The sequence below is a fragment of the Mastomys coucha genome, unplaced genomic scaffold, assembly GCF_008632895.1.
Source record: "Mastomys coucha isolate ucsf_1 unplaced genomic scaffold, UCSF_Mcou_1 pScaffold20, whole genome shotgun sequence".
Taxonomy (NCBI): Eukaryota; Metazoa; Chordata; class Mammalia; order Rodentia; family Muridae; genus Mastomys; species Mastomys coucha.
Window position 1 is genome coordinate 121,448,852 of NW_022196903.1, and position 17,691 is coordinate 121,466,542.

General features: G+C 44.3%; 1 protein-coding gene across 4 annotated transcripts in view; it reads right to left on the reverse strand.

Annotated features, from left to right (window-relative positions):
• Window positions 1-5,953: 5,953 nt before the first annotated feature.
• LOC116099656 (pregnancy zone protein) overlaps window positions 5,954-17,691 on the reverse strand; it is a 47,854-nt gene continuing 36,116 nt past the window's right edge. For all 4 annotated transcript variants that reach the window (XM_031383575.1, XM_031383572.1, XM_031383573.1 and 1 more), the window contains 15 exons: window positions 17,633-17,684; window positions 14,635-14,718; window positions 14,003-14,179; window positions 13,524-13,614; window positions 12,898-13,054; window positions 12,240-12,314; window positions 11,741-11,918; window positions 10,801-11,039; window positions 9,847-10,065; window positions 9,544-9,674; window positions 8,948-9,038; window positions 8,129-8,197; window positions 7,464-7,566; window positions 6,822-6,863; window positions 5,954-6,125 (listed from right to left, as the gene is read on the reverse strand). In XM_031383575.1, coding sequence (XP_031239435.1) covers window positions 6,103-6,125; window positions 6,822-6,863; window positions 7,464-7,566; window positions 8,129-8,197; window positions 8,948-9,038; window positions 9,544-9,674; window positions 9,847-10,065; window positions 10,801-11,039; window positions 11,741-11,918; window positions 12,240-12,314; window positions 12,898-13,054; window positions 13,524-13,614; window positions 14,003-14,179; window positions 14,635-14,718; window positions 17,633-17,684 — 1,731 coding nt within the window. In that variant the 3' untranslated portion in view covers window positions 5,954-6,102. The remainder of the gene's footprint in view (window positions 6,126-6,821; window positions 6,864-7,463; window positions 7,567-8,128; window positions 8,198-8,947; window positions 9,039-9,543; window positions 9,675-9,846; window positions 10,066-10,800; window positions 11,040-11,740; window positions 11,919-12,239; window positions 12,315-12,897; window positions 13,055-13,523; window positions 13,615-14,002; window positions 14,180-14,634; window positions 14,719-17,632; window positions 17,685-17,691) is intronic.

A 17,691-nucleotide genomic window follows, 5' to 3' on the forward strand; every position in this document is an offset into this window, starting at 1 on the left:
GACCAGAGGACGGTGGACAGTAGAGAGGCGGAGGCCATCGGACTCACTGGCCTCAGGGCATTCCACTTGAGGCTTCAGGGTGACAGGAAATTCCCAGGGTCTTCACCCAGCAGAATCAGGAGGTGGCTGAGTAGTGATTTCTGGGGTGGGAAGCAGGGAGTCTTTCTTTAAGCCGGTGTCTGAGAATCTCTCCTTGACTTTGGGTCTCCACTGTCCCCTGTCTCAGGTGAGAGGCACAGTCTGATATGTCAGAATGGCGGCTCTCATCTGGACAGACTAGGCCAAAGCAGTTCCACGTGGTAGAGATTTATTGGAGACAAAGAGGGGAAAGAGAGAAAGACAGAGGAAAAAAAGGTCTAAAGTGGGGAAGGGTCTGTCTTTTATTTAGGCTGTGAAAGTAACCTGTTCGCAGGTAAGTGTGGGAAGTGGACTCTGGGAAGGTATGCGGTTGCCCTGGCAACAGGTGTCACCTATGCGGACATTCCTGAGTGTTTGGAGCTGATCTGCCAAGCTGGTTCTTGATACCAACAGTCTTGAGTGACTGTCCCATCCTTTGCTCACTGTCAGTGTGCCGAGCCCGCCCCCACCCCCTGCATATAACTGGTGCAGCCACACACTGACGTGATTCTCACCCAGTTTTGCCCAGTATGGGTAATGAGGGCTTAGAGCAGGCAGGTGAAGGACTGTGTACAGCAAAAGACGCCTTGTTTAATGCTACAAATCTCTTTCACTGGAGGTTTTATTTGAAGTCAGAGCCTGCATCACTTCACCAGGTCCCGATGACCTGGGTTATTGCTTTTTAATTCTAATAAAGACATTTTAAACAAACACATGAATTCAGAGAGAAGATCCTGAGGAATGGCCCAGCATCCCAAGTCCAGCTACAGCTATCAAATCCTTAGCTCCATTCACACTTTTTGCAATGAATCCCAGAGAGTAGGTTTCCTTCCCCCGCCCCCCTCTCACTCTCCCAGTACCAGCTTCCAGAAAGAGGAAGTGAGATAAGGGGGTCCGGGAGAGAGGCAATTACAAAACGAAAAGATGTTTTAAGGAAAAAGAGCCCAAAGACTCCAGTGTGGATTTTATGTCAACCCCTCCGAACGTTTAGACATTCGGTGAAATGAAGATCAGCTCCGGGCTGAGAAGTCAGGGAAGGAGGAACTGGTCTATTTATGTGTTTGTCAGGGCCCTGTTTTTCGATCTGAATTGAATCTCCTGCAAAGATGGTGCTGAGGACAGCAGTCTCCCTCTAGCTCCGCCTTGCGGCTGATTTCCTCTTGGTAGAGTGGGAGGGAGTCAGGGACGGGAAAACAGATTGGCTCTTGCCCCCTCTGCTGGCTGCCCGCATGGAGGACAGGAAAGGCCCACAGCAGGGGTGCACCTAAGAGACTTGTTTCTTGGTTTGCGGTTCCTTCAGAAACCAACCCTCCCCCCAGCAGACAGACAAACGATGGGAACACGGTGTGAGGAAGGGTCTCCTCAAAGTTTTATCCCCCGTCTTATCTACAGATCTGCAGGGCTCCAGGGATGATCAGGCTTCCAGTGGGCCACAGCGGACCAATGTCCATGAGGGCTAGCACTGAATGATGCCAGGAGGAGCAGACTCTTGCTGACTGTTTCTGGCATTCTGCATGACAGCCACCAGGGATCCCATCATCCCTTTAAATGAAAACTCAGTGGCAGAGTCTAGTTGGCTCACCGTGGATGCAACTGCAGGACAGACGAGCTTTTGTCACTGGCTGTAGCAACATGTGCCATGGGGCAGGGCCACTCAACCAGCAGGAAGTTCTGGTGACCATGTCCTCTTCTCATTGCCCAGCCCCACCCCCCACCCACCCGCGTGCTTCTACTTCTCCTTTATGCTTGCTTTCTCAACCCACCAGACAGAGCAGGCCCCTGTTAGCTGCTCAACTATTGGGTTTGTCTTTATCAGAGAGACTGTCTCTGATTTATCAGACTTCACAGCTGAGCAGGAGAGAGCTGCAGGAGACAGCAGCTGTGTAAACAGAGCCTGGATGAGACTGGCCTGGATCACCCTAGGCACTGTGGTTGACGGCCTCCCAGTGGGATCTCAAAGATGGCATAGTCTGATATGCAACTATGGTGGGGACATCCTCCCAGCCTTGTAACACAGCTGCCTGAGATTTGAAGGCACGGATTATCTTCCTTTTCAGTACTTGCCTTCTTTATCTTGACTCAGGCTTGTACTGTGGGACATTTGAACAGGTTTCCTCTGTGGTCTGATCTCTGTAGGGGACTATACTGAATCAGTTCATTTTCAGACACTGAACCGGGCATGGAAAAGTTGACATGTCAGCTTGTGAACGCATAGGATCTGGAACTTTGCACATTCTGTACCCTCAGTTAGAGATGGGAAGCTTGTAGCTGATAACTTGTCACAAAAAAGGCACTCTGGAGGCCAGCATGTGCCTAGGACTCAGCTTGGCTTCTGAAGAGCCTGACACAGACATCCGAATCTCTTCCCAGACCACAACTGGACTCATTTCTTCTAGTTCCCACGTGTCAATGATTCCCGACATTTGAAGGCAGTACCTATGCCACTTACCCACTCCAAGTTTCTAGGATACGTTGCTAGATTTTTGTTTATTTCTCAGACTTCTGACTACATTGGCAGCTAGCAGAAAGCTCTCCCAGATATAATTTGTTATCTCCTTACCTAATCTATGTTTCCATAAATTAAATGCTTCATATTTCCTCTTCTTGCTATGCCACTGTCCTAATATTATCTGAGTTCCTATAAATTTGCCTAACTCTAATAAAACATTCTACTATACGATCCAACTTGTTAATCTTGTTCCTTCTGCTCCATAAAAGGATCACCTTTTTTTTAAACTTTTATTGCATTATGAAAAGGATCATCTTAAAGATTGCTCATGTTGCTAATTCATGTTACCTCTTTTATAAACTTATAAGCTACAGAAAATCCACTCAGATCTTCCTCTCATGGACAAAATAGACTCCATCCAGATAAGTACATCTGTCCATAGTTCCCAGTTACTACCTATTCTAAAGGGTGGGATTCCTCTGGGTTTCAATTGTACATCTTAAGGAAAATATTTTCTTTCTCCCAAATGCTCTTAATCTTATTCTCTACCTATAATAGTGTGTTTCAACATCTTGTCAAGTCCAGGCACTTAACTACATCCAGGACAGCTCCAGCTACAACCTTCAGAGGCTCCATCTCCTCTCAGACACAGACACTTCTTACTGGACCTGCTTCTTCTGGCCTATCCTCAGACGGCTCCACAGGCCCTGGACAGCAAGGAAACAGCCAACTCTCCTAAGACTGGACAAACATCCCCATACTCATTCCTCTAGGTTCCCCAGAGACATGTCGCCCCAATGTCAGCATGAAACAGCCAGATATCATGACGACCCTATTCCTACTTTGCCATCACCTCTTTCTAATTTTTTCTTTCTTAACTAAACCAAAACGTGGATATGTTAGCATTCTGTATAAACTCTGCCCCCACAGATACCTGGCAGCAGCCTGGTATGCTCCTCCCCATGGTTACTTGGCAACGCCCAGGTAGGCCTGGCCCTATAAAAGGGGCTGCTTGCCCCCTCCTCTCTGTCTTACTCCTGCTTCTCTCCCTTGTCTCTTCTCCCCTTGCTCCCTCTTTCTCCCCATTCCCTTCCCCCCTCTCTCCACGTGGTCATGGCCATCCCCTACTTCTCTACTCTCTCCTTCTCTCTGCCTTTCTCTGCCTCTGCTACCCTCTTAACTCCCCTCCCCATGCCCTAAATAAACTCTATTCTATACTATACCGGCGTGTGTCTGGTTCCTCAGGGGGAAAGGATGCCTCAACATGGCCTGCTGAGGCACCCCCTTCCCCCACACCTTGCCAGAACATATTCTTATAGCTCTTTCTCTTTTTATGATCACAACATGCATTACACAGCCTCTCTCCTGGTTTCTGTACACACTGCTCCTCCCTCAGGCTCCTCCAAGACCACAAGGAGTAGAGAAAGTAGGGTCTGCAGGCTCTGCCCTTTCATTCGCACCCTTCCCAGTTAGTTGTCATCTGAGCATCCCACTCTGCTGCTAACAGGGTCCTCATGATGGCAAAGCACACCCAGGCTAAAGCAGAACCCACTTTCCACCTGAGCCTGGCTATAGCTCCTCAGCTTCCAGTCACTGTGTGGAGCCTGAGAACATCACCCAGATTCCTTTACAAAAACACTGCAATTGTGAAACTCTCCAGAAAAGTCTCTAAATGAGAAAGTTGGTATTGGGCCAATTGATGCTTGGGCAGATGACTGCACCAGACATTTCCTGAATCAATCTGTAGATCTTCGGTTTGTGCTTCGTGCCCTGTCACGCTGTGAAGGAAGCACACGATCTACATACCAGAGTTTAAAACGCATTTAGGATTTTCCATGCCCTGATTTCCATTCTTAGGTCAGGCTGAGCTCAGGAATCCCGAGCGATTGCTCTGCTCCTCGTCTGACCTTTACAACTTTGTGGCATGTCAGAGGATGAGCAGACACACTCAGAAATGTCTCTGCACGTTCCTGCTGTTGTCTGTGGGACTTTGTAACCCACCAGTGTGGGTTTCTTTGGAATTAAGTGTCTATCTAACATCTCAGGCCGAGTAGCTATGGATGATGTTTCCTGAGAGGTAGGCCGTAACTTCTGGGAGCAAACAGTGATGAGACAAGGCACCCGAGATCCAGAAGTTCAGCATGAGGATTTAGGCGTAGATTCTCTCGTGTTCAGCTGAACAAAGCATCCAGGATGGTCATTAGCCCATGAGTGAGCTCCCCCTGCCCCGATACACAGAGATAACCCACACTGAAAACAAACAAATTGTTCCAAAGCCAGAAGACGAGGCTGCTCAAAAGAGGAGATATTCTAGAAGCAACCAAAGCAACAAAAACTTCCAGCTATGAGAACACGTTCAGCAAAAAAATATGCAAATAAAATAAAGTTCTTGTCTTAGTTGGGGTTTTACTGCTGTGAACAGACACCAAGGCAACTCTTATAAGGACGATATTTAGTTGGGGCTGGTTTACAAGTTCAGAGGTTCAGTCCATTATCATCAAGGCAGGAGCATGGCAGCATCTAGGCAGGTATGGTGTTGGAAGAGCTGTTATTTCTACCTCTTCATCTGAAGGCCGCCAGGAGAAGACTGGCTTCTAGGCAGCTAGGGGGAGGATCTTAAAGCCCACGCCCATAGTGACACACCTACCCCAACAAGGCCACAGCTACAAATAGTGCCACTCCCTGGGACAAGCATAAACAAACCACCACGGTTCTGTTGGTTGTTTTCATTTGTAAGCATTTTAAGTGTCCTCATGAGGTACATCAAGTGAAATTATATATTACAGTCAGAAACAGCTTTTTTTTTTTTTTTTTAAGACAGCGTTTCTCTGTATAGCTCTGGCTGTCCTGGAACTCACTCACTCTATAGACCAGGCTGGCCTCAAACTCAGAAACCGCCTATCCCTGCCTCTCAAGTGCTGGGATTAAAGGCGTGTGCCACCACTGCCCAGCTAGAAACAGTTTTAAGAATAAACTGGAAAAGAAAAAAAAAAACAAAAAAACAACCTGGTCACCCTTACTTCTGACACCATCTCTTTCTTTATCTGGATCTCTTAGTTTATTGAAAACACCCGTAGGCAGGCTCATTTATTGATCGTGTTTACCGTCTAATATTGTGCAGTCATACCCTGATATGCATATGCCACAGTTTGTGTGACCATCATTGTGCTTACTGATGAGCATTTGGGCTGTTTTCCAAGGTTAGAAAACAGGTTCATTTTCCCCATGTCCTTGTGGGTTAAACAAACACTTTTTTTTGAATTTCCTTTTATAGTGTTTCCCAGTATCTCTCTTTCTATAACTTCTTTAGGAATTGCTAAAAGTGCTGTAGCGAATAAAAGCCTTATTTCAGAAAATAAATGTAAAGATAGAAGTACAAAAAGAAAACACAGTTGTAAATGTCATAGTTTTATTCAACATATAAATTTAATGGGTTTTTAATTCCTTCCCATTTATCTCGCTGTTCTTTCTTCTAACAGGTCTTGGTTCTTCAAGTGTGGAGGAGTTCTTTTGAGGAAATCTATAGGTTTCTCTTTTTAAGCATTTCCTTGTTCAGAGCCTAAACAGGAGAATAGTCAGAAATATCAAGGGAAGTTGCACATCTACCGAAAGAACTAATTTTAACATTCAATTATAAATCTTTAATTTTAATTTTCTTTAACAACAAAACAGTTCTAAGATTTTCTCCAAAGTTTAAAAATGAGAACCAAAGGTATTGTAGAAAATGATTCATTGTGAAAGAGTGACCCTGTCAATCAATCTAAAGGAATGTCTTATGTATGAGACCTCCCCTGCTGTGCCACATGGCTAATTTCAGTGACACTGAATGTAACCAAGACACATGTAAAAGTGTCTTAGAAAAATGTGTGTATGTGTATAGAATGTAAACAATAGATGATTTAATTTTTATCACAAAAATTATATGTATGTATATTTCTTAATTTGAAGAATTTTATGTATTTTTGGTCATACTCTTTTTCCTTTCCATCTCTTCCCAGTTCCTTTCCACCTTCCTACCCAACTTCATGTTTTCTCTCAAATACATCTCTCAAATTCATAAATTTAGTTAAAAACAAATCACTCCAGTACAAGTAATTATATTTCACTAGCAATTTTTCTGTTAAAGAAATTCTACAGTGTATTTGATGCAGTCCAATTAATAATACAAAATGTTTAACTAAACAGCCTAGTATGGAGACTTAAGCAGGAACTCATTTGCATTCTTTAAGTTGGCCTAAGATTCTATATACTGTACCATCACCGAAAGGGGCGCTGTATTCTTCAACGGTGAATTCATCTAGAACACAGAAGTGATTGGGCAGAAAGTGGTTAGTTGTGGAAAAAAATCCGAAAATACAAGCTAAAGTAAGTTCTTTTCATTGGGAGTGGAGCCTAAGAGACCCAGGGCTAAGGAGCAGAAGTGAGGGGCGGACTCCAGGCTTGCTCTGACTGTGCATGCTCAGTTAAGGAGGCGACATCATTAATAGGATAATCAAGTTCAGAGTTGGGACCAGATGGAAGAACTTCCGACTATATACCATCCCCCTAGCCCCACTGGGGGGATTATCTACAGCACATAGAATATAGATCAAATGCTAGGCTTTATGTCACATATCAGTAGTAAGATGTGATCGTAAAAAAAATATTGCCGTTCTACCTTTCTATCTCTGAGCAAGTAACTCTGAAGGGAGATTTTGGAACTCATGATGCCTTCATCAGAATAGCTCTAAGGCTTGTTTAAGGTGTGCCCGAGGTCAATAAACAAAACCATAACTATACCTGACCATAGACTCACTTTTGTTCCCAGTGAAAAGTTGTGGAATTTTGTTTAAGGTAACCTTTTATTAAACTAGGCACTGTCTCCTATCAAAGCTCAGTGTGCCAGGGTTCCACTCACCCGTCTCATAATAATCGTAGACTTTTATGGGGGCTGGCTTTAAGTTCTCTACTGGGATGTCTTGTTCCACCGCGAAGGAGAAACCCAAGGTTTGATTGGTTAGCTGCAGAGAGGAGAGGAGAGAAACAGACTCAGTGGTTAACTTAGTTATTAGTCACCGTCTTGTTGAGCTCTGTCGAGCTGTATGAATGTGCTGTCTCCCACTTCACAGCTTGGAAGAGAACGGGACATACTTCCATCTGTATAACAGCTAACAAATGACGACATACAAAAATTCTGTGAGTGGTCAAGTGTCATAAATTTAGCTTTGCTGATCAGTCCTGGTCCCATTTTCCTTTGTAGCGATTTTGTCCATGTGTGTGTGCGCGTGCGTGTGCACTCAAGTGTGTAATAAAGGAGTGGCAGCAAGACTGACTCTGAACTCTTGATGGCCTTTTATTGTTATTGTTCTTTTTCAAGATATTTTTCCAGTGTTTCCCTATGTAGCCCTTGCTGCCCTGGAGCTCGCTCTGTAGACAAGGCTAGCCTGGAACTCACAGGGATCTGCTGGCCATTGCCTCTCAAATACTGGGATTAAAGGCGCGTGCCACCATCACCTGGCTCTTGACGGTCTTATTAGACCTTCCATCACTTCTTACAGACCCCACAGAGTCGCAGAGTCTTACCTTTTCAATGTAGATTAGAACATGGTTGGTGCTCACTTCAGTCCTCTGGATGCTCGGCTGGTCTTGGAGCTGTTGAGGGAGTGAGTAAGGTTTATGGTGGGAGCAGTTTGCAGGCATTTATCTTAGTAAAGGTGTCTATGGAGAATACAAACTGCTGACTTTTATTTCTTTAGGAATATTGGTCATAATGATGATACCTATCAAATTCTTTCTATTTATATGTATGTGAATAGACACATATATGTGATATATCCATATCCTAGGAATGTATAAGGAGATCCATATATATGTGTGTGGATACATATTTCTTGAAAGTGTGTCCACATACCTAATAGCTAATGGTTTGCTAGTACATTGAGTGTGAAGCTAGAAATTAAGACACCCTAACCAGTATAAACCATAGTAAATGATGGAATTTTACTGTGGAGAGGCAGGTTTGTGGAGTAAGTTCTGTGAAAACTACGTCAATACAATTAAATCAACAAAGAGTACGACACTGCCACCAATGGTTTAAGGTTAGCCCTTTTCACCAATGGTTTATGGTTAGCCCTGTCTACCAATGGTTTAAGGTTAGCCCTTTCTACCAATGGTTTAAGGTTAGCCCTTTCTACCAATGGTTTAAGGTTAGCCCTTTTCACCAATGGTTTAAGGTTAGCCCTTTTCACCAATGGTTTAAGGTTAGCCCTTTTCACCAATGGTTTAAGGTTAGCCCTTTCTACCAATGGTTTAAGGTTAGCCCTTTTCACCAATGGTTTAAGGTTAGCCCTTTCTACCAATGGTTTAGCATTAGACTTCTTCTACTGATGGTCTAGGCTTTACCTTTTTCACGGATGGCTTCACAGGTATGAAGCCTGATACCATCTTCACATCAACAATGACCATGTTAGAGCTGGGTCGTTCTCCAGTGTAGCTGTGTAGATAACACACGGAGGTCAGTCCTTCTGACAGCATTCCTCAGGACTAACTGAAGCCAGAAGTCTAAACTTTCCCACTCAGCTTCTCTTTCTATCATACCTGTGTACTAGTTTGGAAATCTCACCATTATTCTCTCCTCTTTTCAGATAGAATATATATAATATGTGTGTGTGTGTATATATATATATGTATATATATATGTGTGTGTGTGTGTGTACAGAAGAATGTTTATGTATATGTGTATATTCCTGAGAGATAGTCTCAATGCTAAGGCCTTTCAGTAAGTGTTAAGAAAATGTCCTTGTTAACAAATACAAAAGCCCATTTTTTTAAAAAGCATAACTTTGCACAATGCATTAACAGATTTTTTGTAAAGCATAACTTTGCACAATGCATTAACAGATTTTTTTTTTAAAGCATAACTTTGCACAATAATGCATGCCCCACCCTACCCCCCTTTACATGTTCTGTAAGCCAACTGTTTGCAGTTTAGGATTTACCTTACGTTGATGTGAACCTGGAATGTTCTGTGATCTCCGGCCTTATCAGCGTTTAGGGGGAGAGTGTTGACCTGCAGAGCGAAGGGCGCTCTTCCATCTGCTTCTGGGAGGATGTTGTACTTTAGAGATGTCTGAAAACAACAACAGTAAAATTCTTTATCTCAACGTGGGAACACCTTGCAGCCTCTTTTAAGTAACTCAACTCTTCCCTTAGCACAGATTTCCGTTTTGATTGTGCAATGAAATGTAACCCGCAACATTTCCTCTCCCACCTGCCCATTCTCTGGGTCCTGGAGGCCTCACCTGGAGGTACACACATCCTGACCCTGAGCCTTTGATGTCGTAATTTCCCGGCAGGTCTGGCAGCCGGACTTCTTGCAGGAGTAGGCGATTGGCATCGTTGACGTGGAAAGTATGAGAGAAGGTCCCTGAGGACTTGATGGTGACAGACACTTCTTTCTTACTTCTCGTAAAAGTGGCAGCTCCGTATTTGGAGAGGGCTTGAAGAGCCACCACTGTGTCCTGAGAAAAAGATGGAGAAATAGCAGCGAGAGCATCAATAGCCAAGCCACACGGAAATGTACAGTGGCAGCGCTGCTTCCCTTCAGGGTCCAGTCCTGCCTACTAACGGGGACCCAATCTATCTACATCAGGAGGAATCAGTCTTATCATTTGCACAAGTTACAATCTATACAGAAATATGACCCTAGTAATTTATAAACCCGTATTGCAGTATTTGTTGCAAGTTAGAAACGGGGAAGAAAATGTAGGCTAAGAGAGAAAGAAGACTAAAAATGAGAAATAAGATAACTCTTGAATAATGAAAAATATTTATGTAGAAGGGAGAGGAGCATCGTGGAGGAGCTGGAATGTTTCAAGTGGTCCCAGAAATGGCAGCAAGCACATTCCGACAACAGCAGAAGGGCTGCACAGCATATTTCCTGTAACTACTGTGGACAGGAAATAGCTTAGGTAGAATAGTGGAGAATTTTAGTCTGTGCATGAAAATAAAATTATTTTTTTTCTCGTGGAAGTAATAGTTTTTTTTTTCTTGTGGTGATGAGGACCCCTGTGAGGAGAAGATAAGGGGGACCAAGCAGTGCTCCATATGTGAATTAGGTGGGACTTGGTGATGGAAGAATGGTAAAAGTATAAGTTAGAAGCATTGGTGATTCCGCTATTTAGTTCCCAGAATATGTCCGTGTTTATACATAGATTAACGGATTTCTCTGTCCCTCCTAGGGTCTTTCCACAGACCTGAGTGGAGGAGAAGCCCCCATGAGAGTTTTGTTGCTTGCTGATCCATTTCACAATCTTGGATGCTGTAGTCAGGTCCGAGGAAGACAGGTCCCGTGTAGGCCGGGAAGACTCAGAGGTAAGATAGGCGAGAAGCATGTAAGCCGTCATCTCCACCTCAGCAGAAGGGGCCCGTGGCTTGTGAGATAAGGCCCTCACCTCCTGAACTTTCCCAGGACGCTGCCAGTGCATGGAATCCTCTTTCAAACAGAAAGGATGGAATTTTTTTTTTTTTTTTTTTTTTTTTTTTTTTTTTGAGACAGGGTTTCTCTGTGTAGCCCTGGCTGTCCTGGAACTCACTCTGTAGACCAGGCTGGCCTCGAACTCAGAAATCCTCCTGCTTCTGCCTCCCAAGTGCTGGGATTAAAGGCGTGCGCCACCACCGCCCAGTGGGAGGATGGAATTTTAAGCTTAAAACATGGTTTTAAAATCTAGCCTATGAATGACAGTTAGCTCAGCTAATGAATTGGCACAAATGAAATGCACAAATGCTTTAAGCAGTCACAGGCATGCTTCTTGTGCTTTGAGACATGTCCTCACATCTAGCTCCATGCTGGCCTCAAACTTGAACTCAGAGAGCTACCGGTCTCTGTTTTTTAAGGCTGGGATGAAAGGTGTGAGCCACCTTGCCTGGCAATGGGAGGTCTTTAGCAAGGAAGCACACCAAGCTCCCACATGACCACAGGGGAGTCTTTAGGTCTCTTAAGTACATGTATAGCACCAGCAGCTGGATTATATAAAATCAGTAATGTGTGCGCCAATACACTGGTTCCTATCACTTAGGTGTTAGATCAATGACAGTTTCTCTTGTTCTCTTTCTGGTTAAGGTTGGACAAGAGGGACTCTGCCTTTGTATCGCTGGTGACATCAGTTAAGCATACTCTGCAGTAGAAGTGCCTACCTTCATTCACCGCGTCTCTGTTTAGGGATTCCAGCAGTTCGCTTCGCTTGGCCTCGTTTCCTGCCAGGGCAAAGGCATAGGCCAGCAATGTCTTGGTATAGACATGACTTTCTTGGCTCTGTGAGATGGAGGCCCAGGCCGTTTCCAGGCAAAATAGAGCATTGCGAACAACGCTGTGCTGTAAAAGAAGGTGAAAGGCAATTTCAGAGTTACAGGACTAGGTTAAGGACTCTCACACACCTCAGGACTCTTAACTCTGGGTCAAGAGCCACTCTGTTACAACCAGGGAGGAATTTCCTCCAAATCTTCTTAAAAGGACTTGCTCAATCCTGTCACAGTGAAATGTACCAAGATCAAAGACCATCAAAACTGGAGTTTTCCTTAGGAGGCTAGGGTTCTATTCTCTCTCTCTCTCTCTCTCTCTCCCTCTCTTCCTTTCTTTCTTTCTCTCTTATTCCTTATATTTGTGAAGGAGGTATAGGGATGGGTATATACGTACAGTGACAGGCAGGGGCATCTCCAGCAGTGCGATGGTGATGTAGGCAGAGAGAGTCACTTCATCCTCCACACCACCCTGGAAGGAACAGAGAGAGAACGCTCACACATCTCAGTATTTGCTGGTCAGAGTCTGCTGAGTCTGTTTTAATAGCATTAGACCCTCCGACTTCTGTCATCAGGACTGGAGAGCTCTTTCCTTTTTCTTTTAAGATTTTAAAATCATGCGTATATGTGTTTATGTATGTGTGGGTTTGTGCCTGAGTGCAGTACCCACTGATTCCTGAAGAGAGGGTGCATTGGGTCATCTGGAGTTGTAGTTACAGGTGGTTGTGAGCCTCTTGAGAAGGATGCTGGGAACCAAACAGGTCCTCTGCAATAGCACTAACCATTCTTTGTTTGTTTGTTTGTTTTTCGAGACAGGGTTTCTCTGTGTAGCCCTGGCTGTCCTGGAACTCACTCTGTAGACCAGGCTGGCCTCAAACTCAGAAATCTGCCTGCCTCTGCCTCGCAAGTGCTGGGATTAAAGGCGTGCGCCACCACTGCCTGGATTGCACTAGCCATTCTTAACCACGAACTCGCCTCTCCAGCCTGAAGGACCAGAGAACTCTTCAGGTTACACATTGCAACCTTGAGACTCTGGCGGAGAAGCAGGGTCTCACCTTCATCGCATTGTTGAGCAGGGATCCAGACTGTTGGAAACAACCGTTCTCCTTTTGTTTCATGGAGAGCCAGTTGAAAGCATTTGTGATGTGTGTCTTCTCTATAAAGATGTACGACTGAGCTTGAGCAAAGGCCTTGAGTACAAATGCAGTGAGCCTGTCCAGCAGAAAAAGAGATGGAGACAGCAGGGTAACCTTACTTTTAGGGCTCACTATGTGTTGCCTGCGGATCAGTGGGGCTCATTTTGGGGATATTAGTTGATAGTGTCACTCCTTTGCTCTTATAGAATAGATTTTTTTTGAACTGTTAGAGCACCCTCCCATCAAAACTGCATCCCCTCTCTTTCCTTGCCCTCTGCCTTGCCTTCTCCTAAGGGCAGCGAGAACCCTTCCCCATCACTGTGGACAACTGCGCTTCCTGCTTCACACCTCTGCCTCTTTGATTTCACTGTTATCATCTGTGCTGGTGGAGCAACGGGTTTGTAGGGATCAGTAGGGTTGGCATGTGGAATTTTAGTAATGAGTAAATCTTCTGGAGAAAAGCCCCAGGTGCAAGAGAACAACTATTTCTAGACTCCTGAAGTGGCCTCGGATTAGCAGAGCAGGAAGACACAACTTCATCTTACCAAGTATTCCCCTGGCTGTTTCGACCACCATGGCTCCCGAATGTGCTGTATGAGCCATCGCTGTGCTGGTAGTTCAGCTGCCTCTGGTACCCTGGGGAGTGAATTTCAGTCATTTATTAAGTGGAGCGACGTTAGACAATTATTATTTATCTCAACCCTATGAAAGAACCATTGAGTAAAGATGTTTTAATCACACGCTTCTAAGGTTGTTTTCAAGAGGGGCATTTGGTTGGAAATCACAACAACAATAATGACCAATTTTTGTTTGTTTGTTTTTGTTTTTCGAGACAGGGTTTCTCTGTGTAGTCCTGGCTGCCCTGGAACTCACTCTGTAGACCAGGCTGGCCTCGAACTCAGAAATCTGCCTGTCTCTGCCTCCCAAGTGCTGGGATTAAAGGCATGCGCCACCACTGCCCAGCTTTAATGACCAAATCTTAACCAAACAGAAGGCATTTAGATATGTTGGTAAAGTTGCTTACCACTGATGAGGTAGTTAATGGCTTTGGACTTGATCTCCTCTGTCAGCTGTTGTGTCTCATTCAGGTAGTTAAGAACATAGATGTTGGGGACAAAAAGGACCATGTTTTGTTCCCCACAGCCATAGGGCATCTGGAGAAGATTCTGGAGGTTTTGCATTGCAGAGCCTAGTATATCACCTGAGGAATAAAGAGAAATATAAAGAGATATGGAGATGGCTTATATTGTATTAAGAAAATATAAGCAAGAGACCATGCTATTAATAGAAGGAAAGATAAAAAGGTTATATAAGAAATGAGAAAAACAGATGGCTCCAGGACACATAGGGAGCAGTAAAGAAAGTGAATGGCAAGAGACGACATCTTTTCTGATGGGCCATGGTGTCTGGAAAAACAGAATTATAATTTCCATATCCTCTAGGAAACACTGTCATCCCACGGATCGCTGGAAGATAACACAGCCCTTCTCAGCTGTCAAGTGGCATCTGTTCAACCTGTTGTCTCACTCATGCTCAGGGTGGCCCTGAACTTGCCGCTCCTATCCTCAGTCTAACATCTGGAGCTCAGTGACGTCAGTAGTCACACCCAGTATTACATCGAGGAACAGCTGCTAGAGCCTGGACTGAGAGACTTACCCAGAACGGAATGTGTAGCCCTGGCAGATCCTTCAACCACATTGGATGGAAGAGTCAGTGGCAAATTATCCTGGAAATTAGTATCTAATGAGAGAAGACATAGAAGACATTAGACAATTACAGTGTGTGTGTGTGTGTGAAAGAAATGTTCTATGTTTGTGAAATATTTTTCCTTATCATTAGATGCAACATTTTCATATCTCTGGGACCTTAGGCAATTTCTTGATGCAATTCAGTTTCTCCCAAAACCACCATTTGTTTCACAGCAAAATTCTTACTGATTATATGATTTCCTTCCTTACGGAGGACTTCCTCTCTCTCATGGATTATATTAATTCCGTGTGTGTGTGTGTGTGTGTGTGTGTGTGTGTGTGTGTGTATGCACCTGCGTGTGCACGTGCATGCATGTGTGCAGTCTTCTGGGGTGCTCCTGCCCTGTTTCTCAGTCCCGTAGTGTTGACTGGGCTTATAGGTATACACTGTCTTGCTCAGCTTTTATAAGACGGCTGGGGATCCAAATTCATATCCTCATACTTGCACAGAAAACGCTTGGCCTACTAAGCCATTTCCCTAGCTGCAATTCCCATGGTTGTTAACATTTTACATTCACTCATCCCACCAACATGCATTAAGTGTGCGGTGTGTGCTTGGTACCCTCTTAAGTGCTGTGAGTGGCGGTTGTCAAAGCTAATTTCCTGATTTCTCAGATTGCTTACTCCTACCGGAAGGGTTCAGGAGACAAGTAACGACGTATTTACTGAGATGGACAGGGGTGGGTACTGGAGAAAATTAAGAGGCTGTTTATGGGCTGAACTAGTAAAGCATGGGCAATCAGGAAGTGGGAGGCAGGGGAGGGGTTGGCTCACTATGGAAAGACTTCTTGGTAAAGTCATTTGTGTTCAGAGACCATCAGTAAGCCATAGAGTAAGATTTAGAGATATCGTTGGAAAGACACTTCCAGGAGAAGCGAGCCAAATGTAGAATGACTTCAGGGACTGATCAGTGTATTCTGAGATAAAGGAGAAGGCTGCTGTGGCTGCGACAAAGTCAGAGTAGCAGGCCGTGATGTTTAGGGGTGGGGGTGGGGCTTGAGGATGACTGATGTGAAGGGTTCTAGCTCCGTGGAACATAGGGAAGCTGTGAAAAGGACCAGTGGAGGAAGGGCATGCTCCGATGAATTTGGCACATTCTTGAAGGGAACCATCTTTCTGTAGGGGATGAGGGGATGGTCAGGAGGTCAGTTAGGAAATTACTGAATCCGGGTTTTTTTTTTATTTTTGCGATGGGCTGTTACCGTCTCGCTTAGGCTGGCCTCCGACTTGTGATGTTCCTGCCTCTACTTACTGATGGCTGGAGTTTCTCAAATGTACCAACCACATGCAGCTCGGTTAGGAAATCATTTACATAGTCCAGCCAGAGAAAGGACTACAGCAGAAGAAGATGTGGCAAGTAGTGGGTCAACTCTGACCTAACTTGAAAGTGGTGTCAACTAGATTTGTGAATGAATTGTGGCTGAGTACAAGAGGAACAACATTGATGAAGGCAGATTCAATTTTTTTTATATACTTTTATGCTTCCCTCTGCCAGCAGGGTGCTTCTGAGGTATCTGTTAGACCTGCAAGCCTGTAAGTGCAGCTGAGGCTAACTGCAGGAGTCTGAGCCCAGAAAGGAGATGTGTACCAATGATGTAGCTGCCATTAAAGCATTGTGCCTAGGCCTGGGAAGGTAGCTTAGTCAGGAGAATGCTTACCCTGGGGTCCTAAGTTTGGTACTCAGAACCCACAGTGGGGGAAAAAAACTAGGCATGGTAGTGTATATTTGCAATCTCAGCTCTGGGGAGGCAGAGACAGGGGGATCTCTCAGGTTTGCTGGCCAGCAGACTCATCTTACTTACTAGGTTAGCGTGAGGCCTTGTCTTACAAAAATAAGGTAGATAGCACCTGAAGTATACCTCCATATGCACATACACATATATTCATCTTTCATAGGAACACACACACACACACACACACACACATACACACACACACACAGTGTATGTAGATGAGGCTGCCAAATAGATTTACACAATGGTCCCTGACTTATGATGGCTCCAGTCACTGTAGTATGAAAGTGATGTGCAGTCAGTAGAAACAGTAAGCAGCTTAAGTCTAAACATCACCCTTTCCCCTGACTAGTGATATAGCCACACCCTCTAGTGAGGCTAGGGAGTGGCAGGCATCCTCTGCTTTGAGCCAGGATGGGATTATGGGAGCAAACACATGTGTTGCTGATCTATGGTGTCCCATAGGCTAAGTATGGTAAATGTATTTTGACTTCTACTATTCCAATTTGTGATGGATTTGTGAGTTGGAAGGCATCTCTATAGAGAACACACTGGTAGACAAAGCCTCACCTTGAGGAATGTTCTAGATGGTGTACAACTTTTTAGATGGAGATTTTTATACGACCATACTAACAGTGTCAGTCAAATACTGCTTTGGAGTCTGTGACAGTACCCTAAATACTGTCAATCAAAGCACAGTATGGATATATTTAAATTAAATTACTAATATAATAGTGCAACAGACAATGCCACGCAGATCCTTCAACATCTTCAACAGAGTTTGAGGAGGAGTTTTAAAAAGACATGATGTATTAGAAGGAATCCTGTCCCAGTCAAGGGTTTTAATTCTCATCCCTAAGCAGGAGCATCCTGGCAACGTCTCTCACTGTGCCTCTTCTTTATCCTTAAAGTATGATAATCATAATGACAATAATGACAATTCTCAATAGTGCTTACCCTTATTACCCTGTGGAAAATGAGCCCACCCCAAAGACTCTCACCCAGAAAGGGCTTCTCTCCATGACAGATTCTTTAGGTGTGCATGGAAAGAGCATCCAAGTTTTTGTTTTATTTTTTTTTCTTCAGAGTAATCCAAATCCCAGAGATGATTTTTCTACAGTTAGAAATTCTACTAAATAGCTTAACCTGAGAATTTTGTCTTGTCACACTTACTTTGTGGGCAAAACAGTGTGTTGTTCGTTTGCTCCTTCTCGATTCCTTCAGGCTTAGCA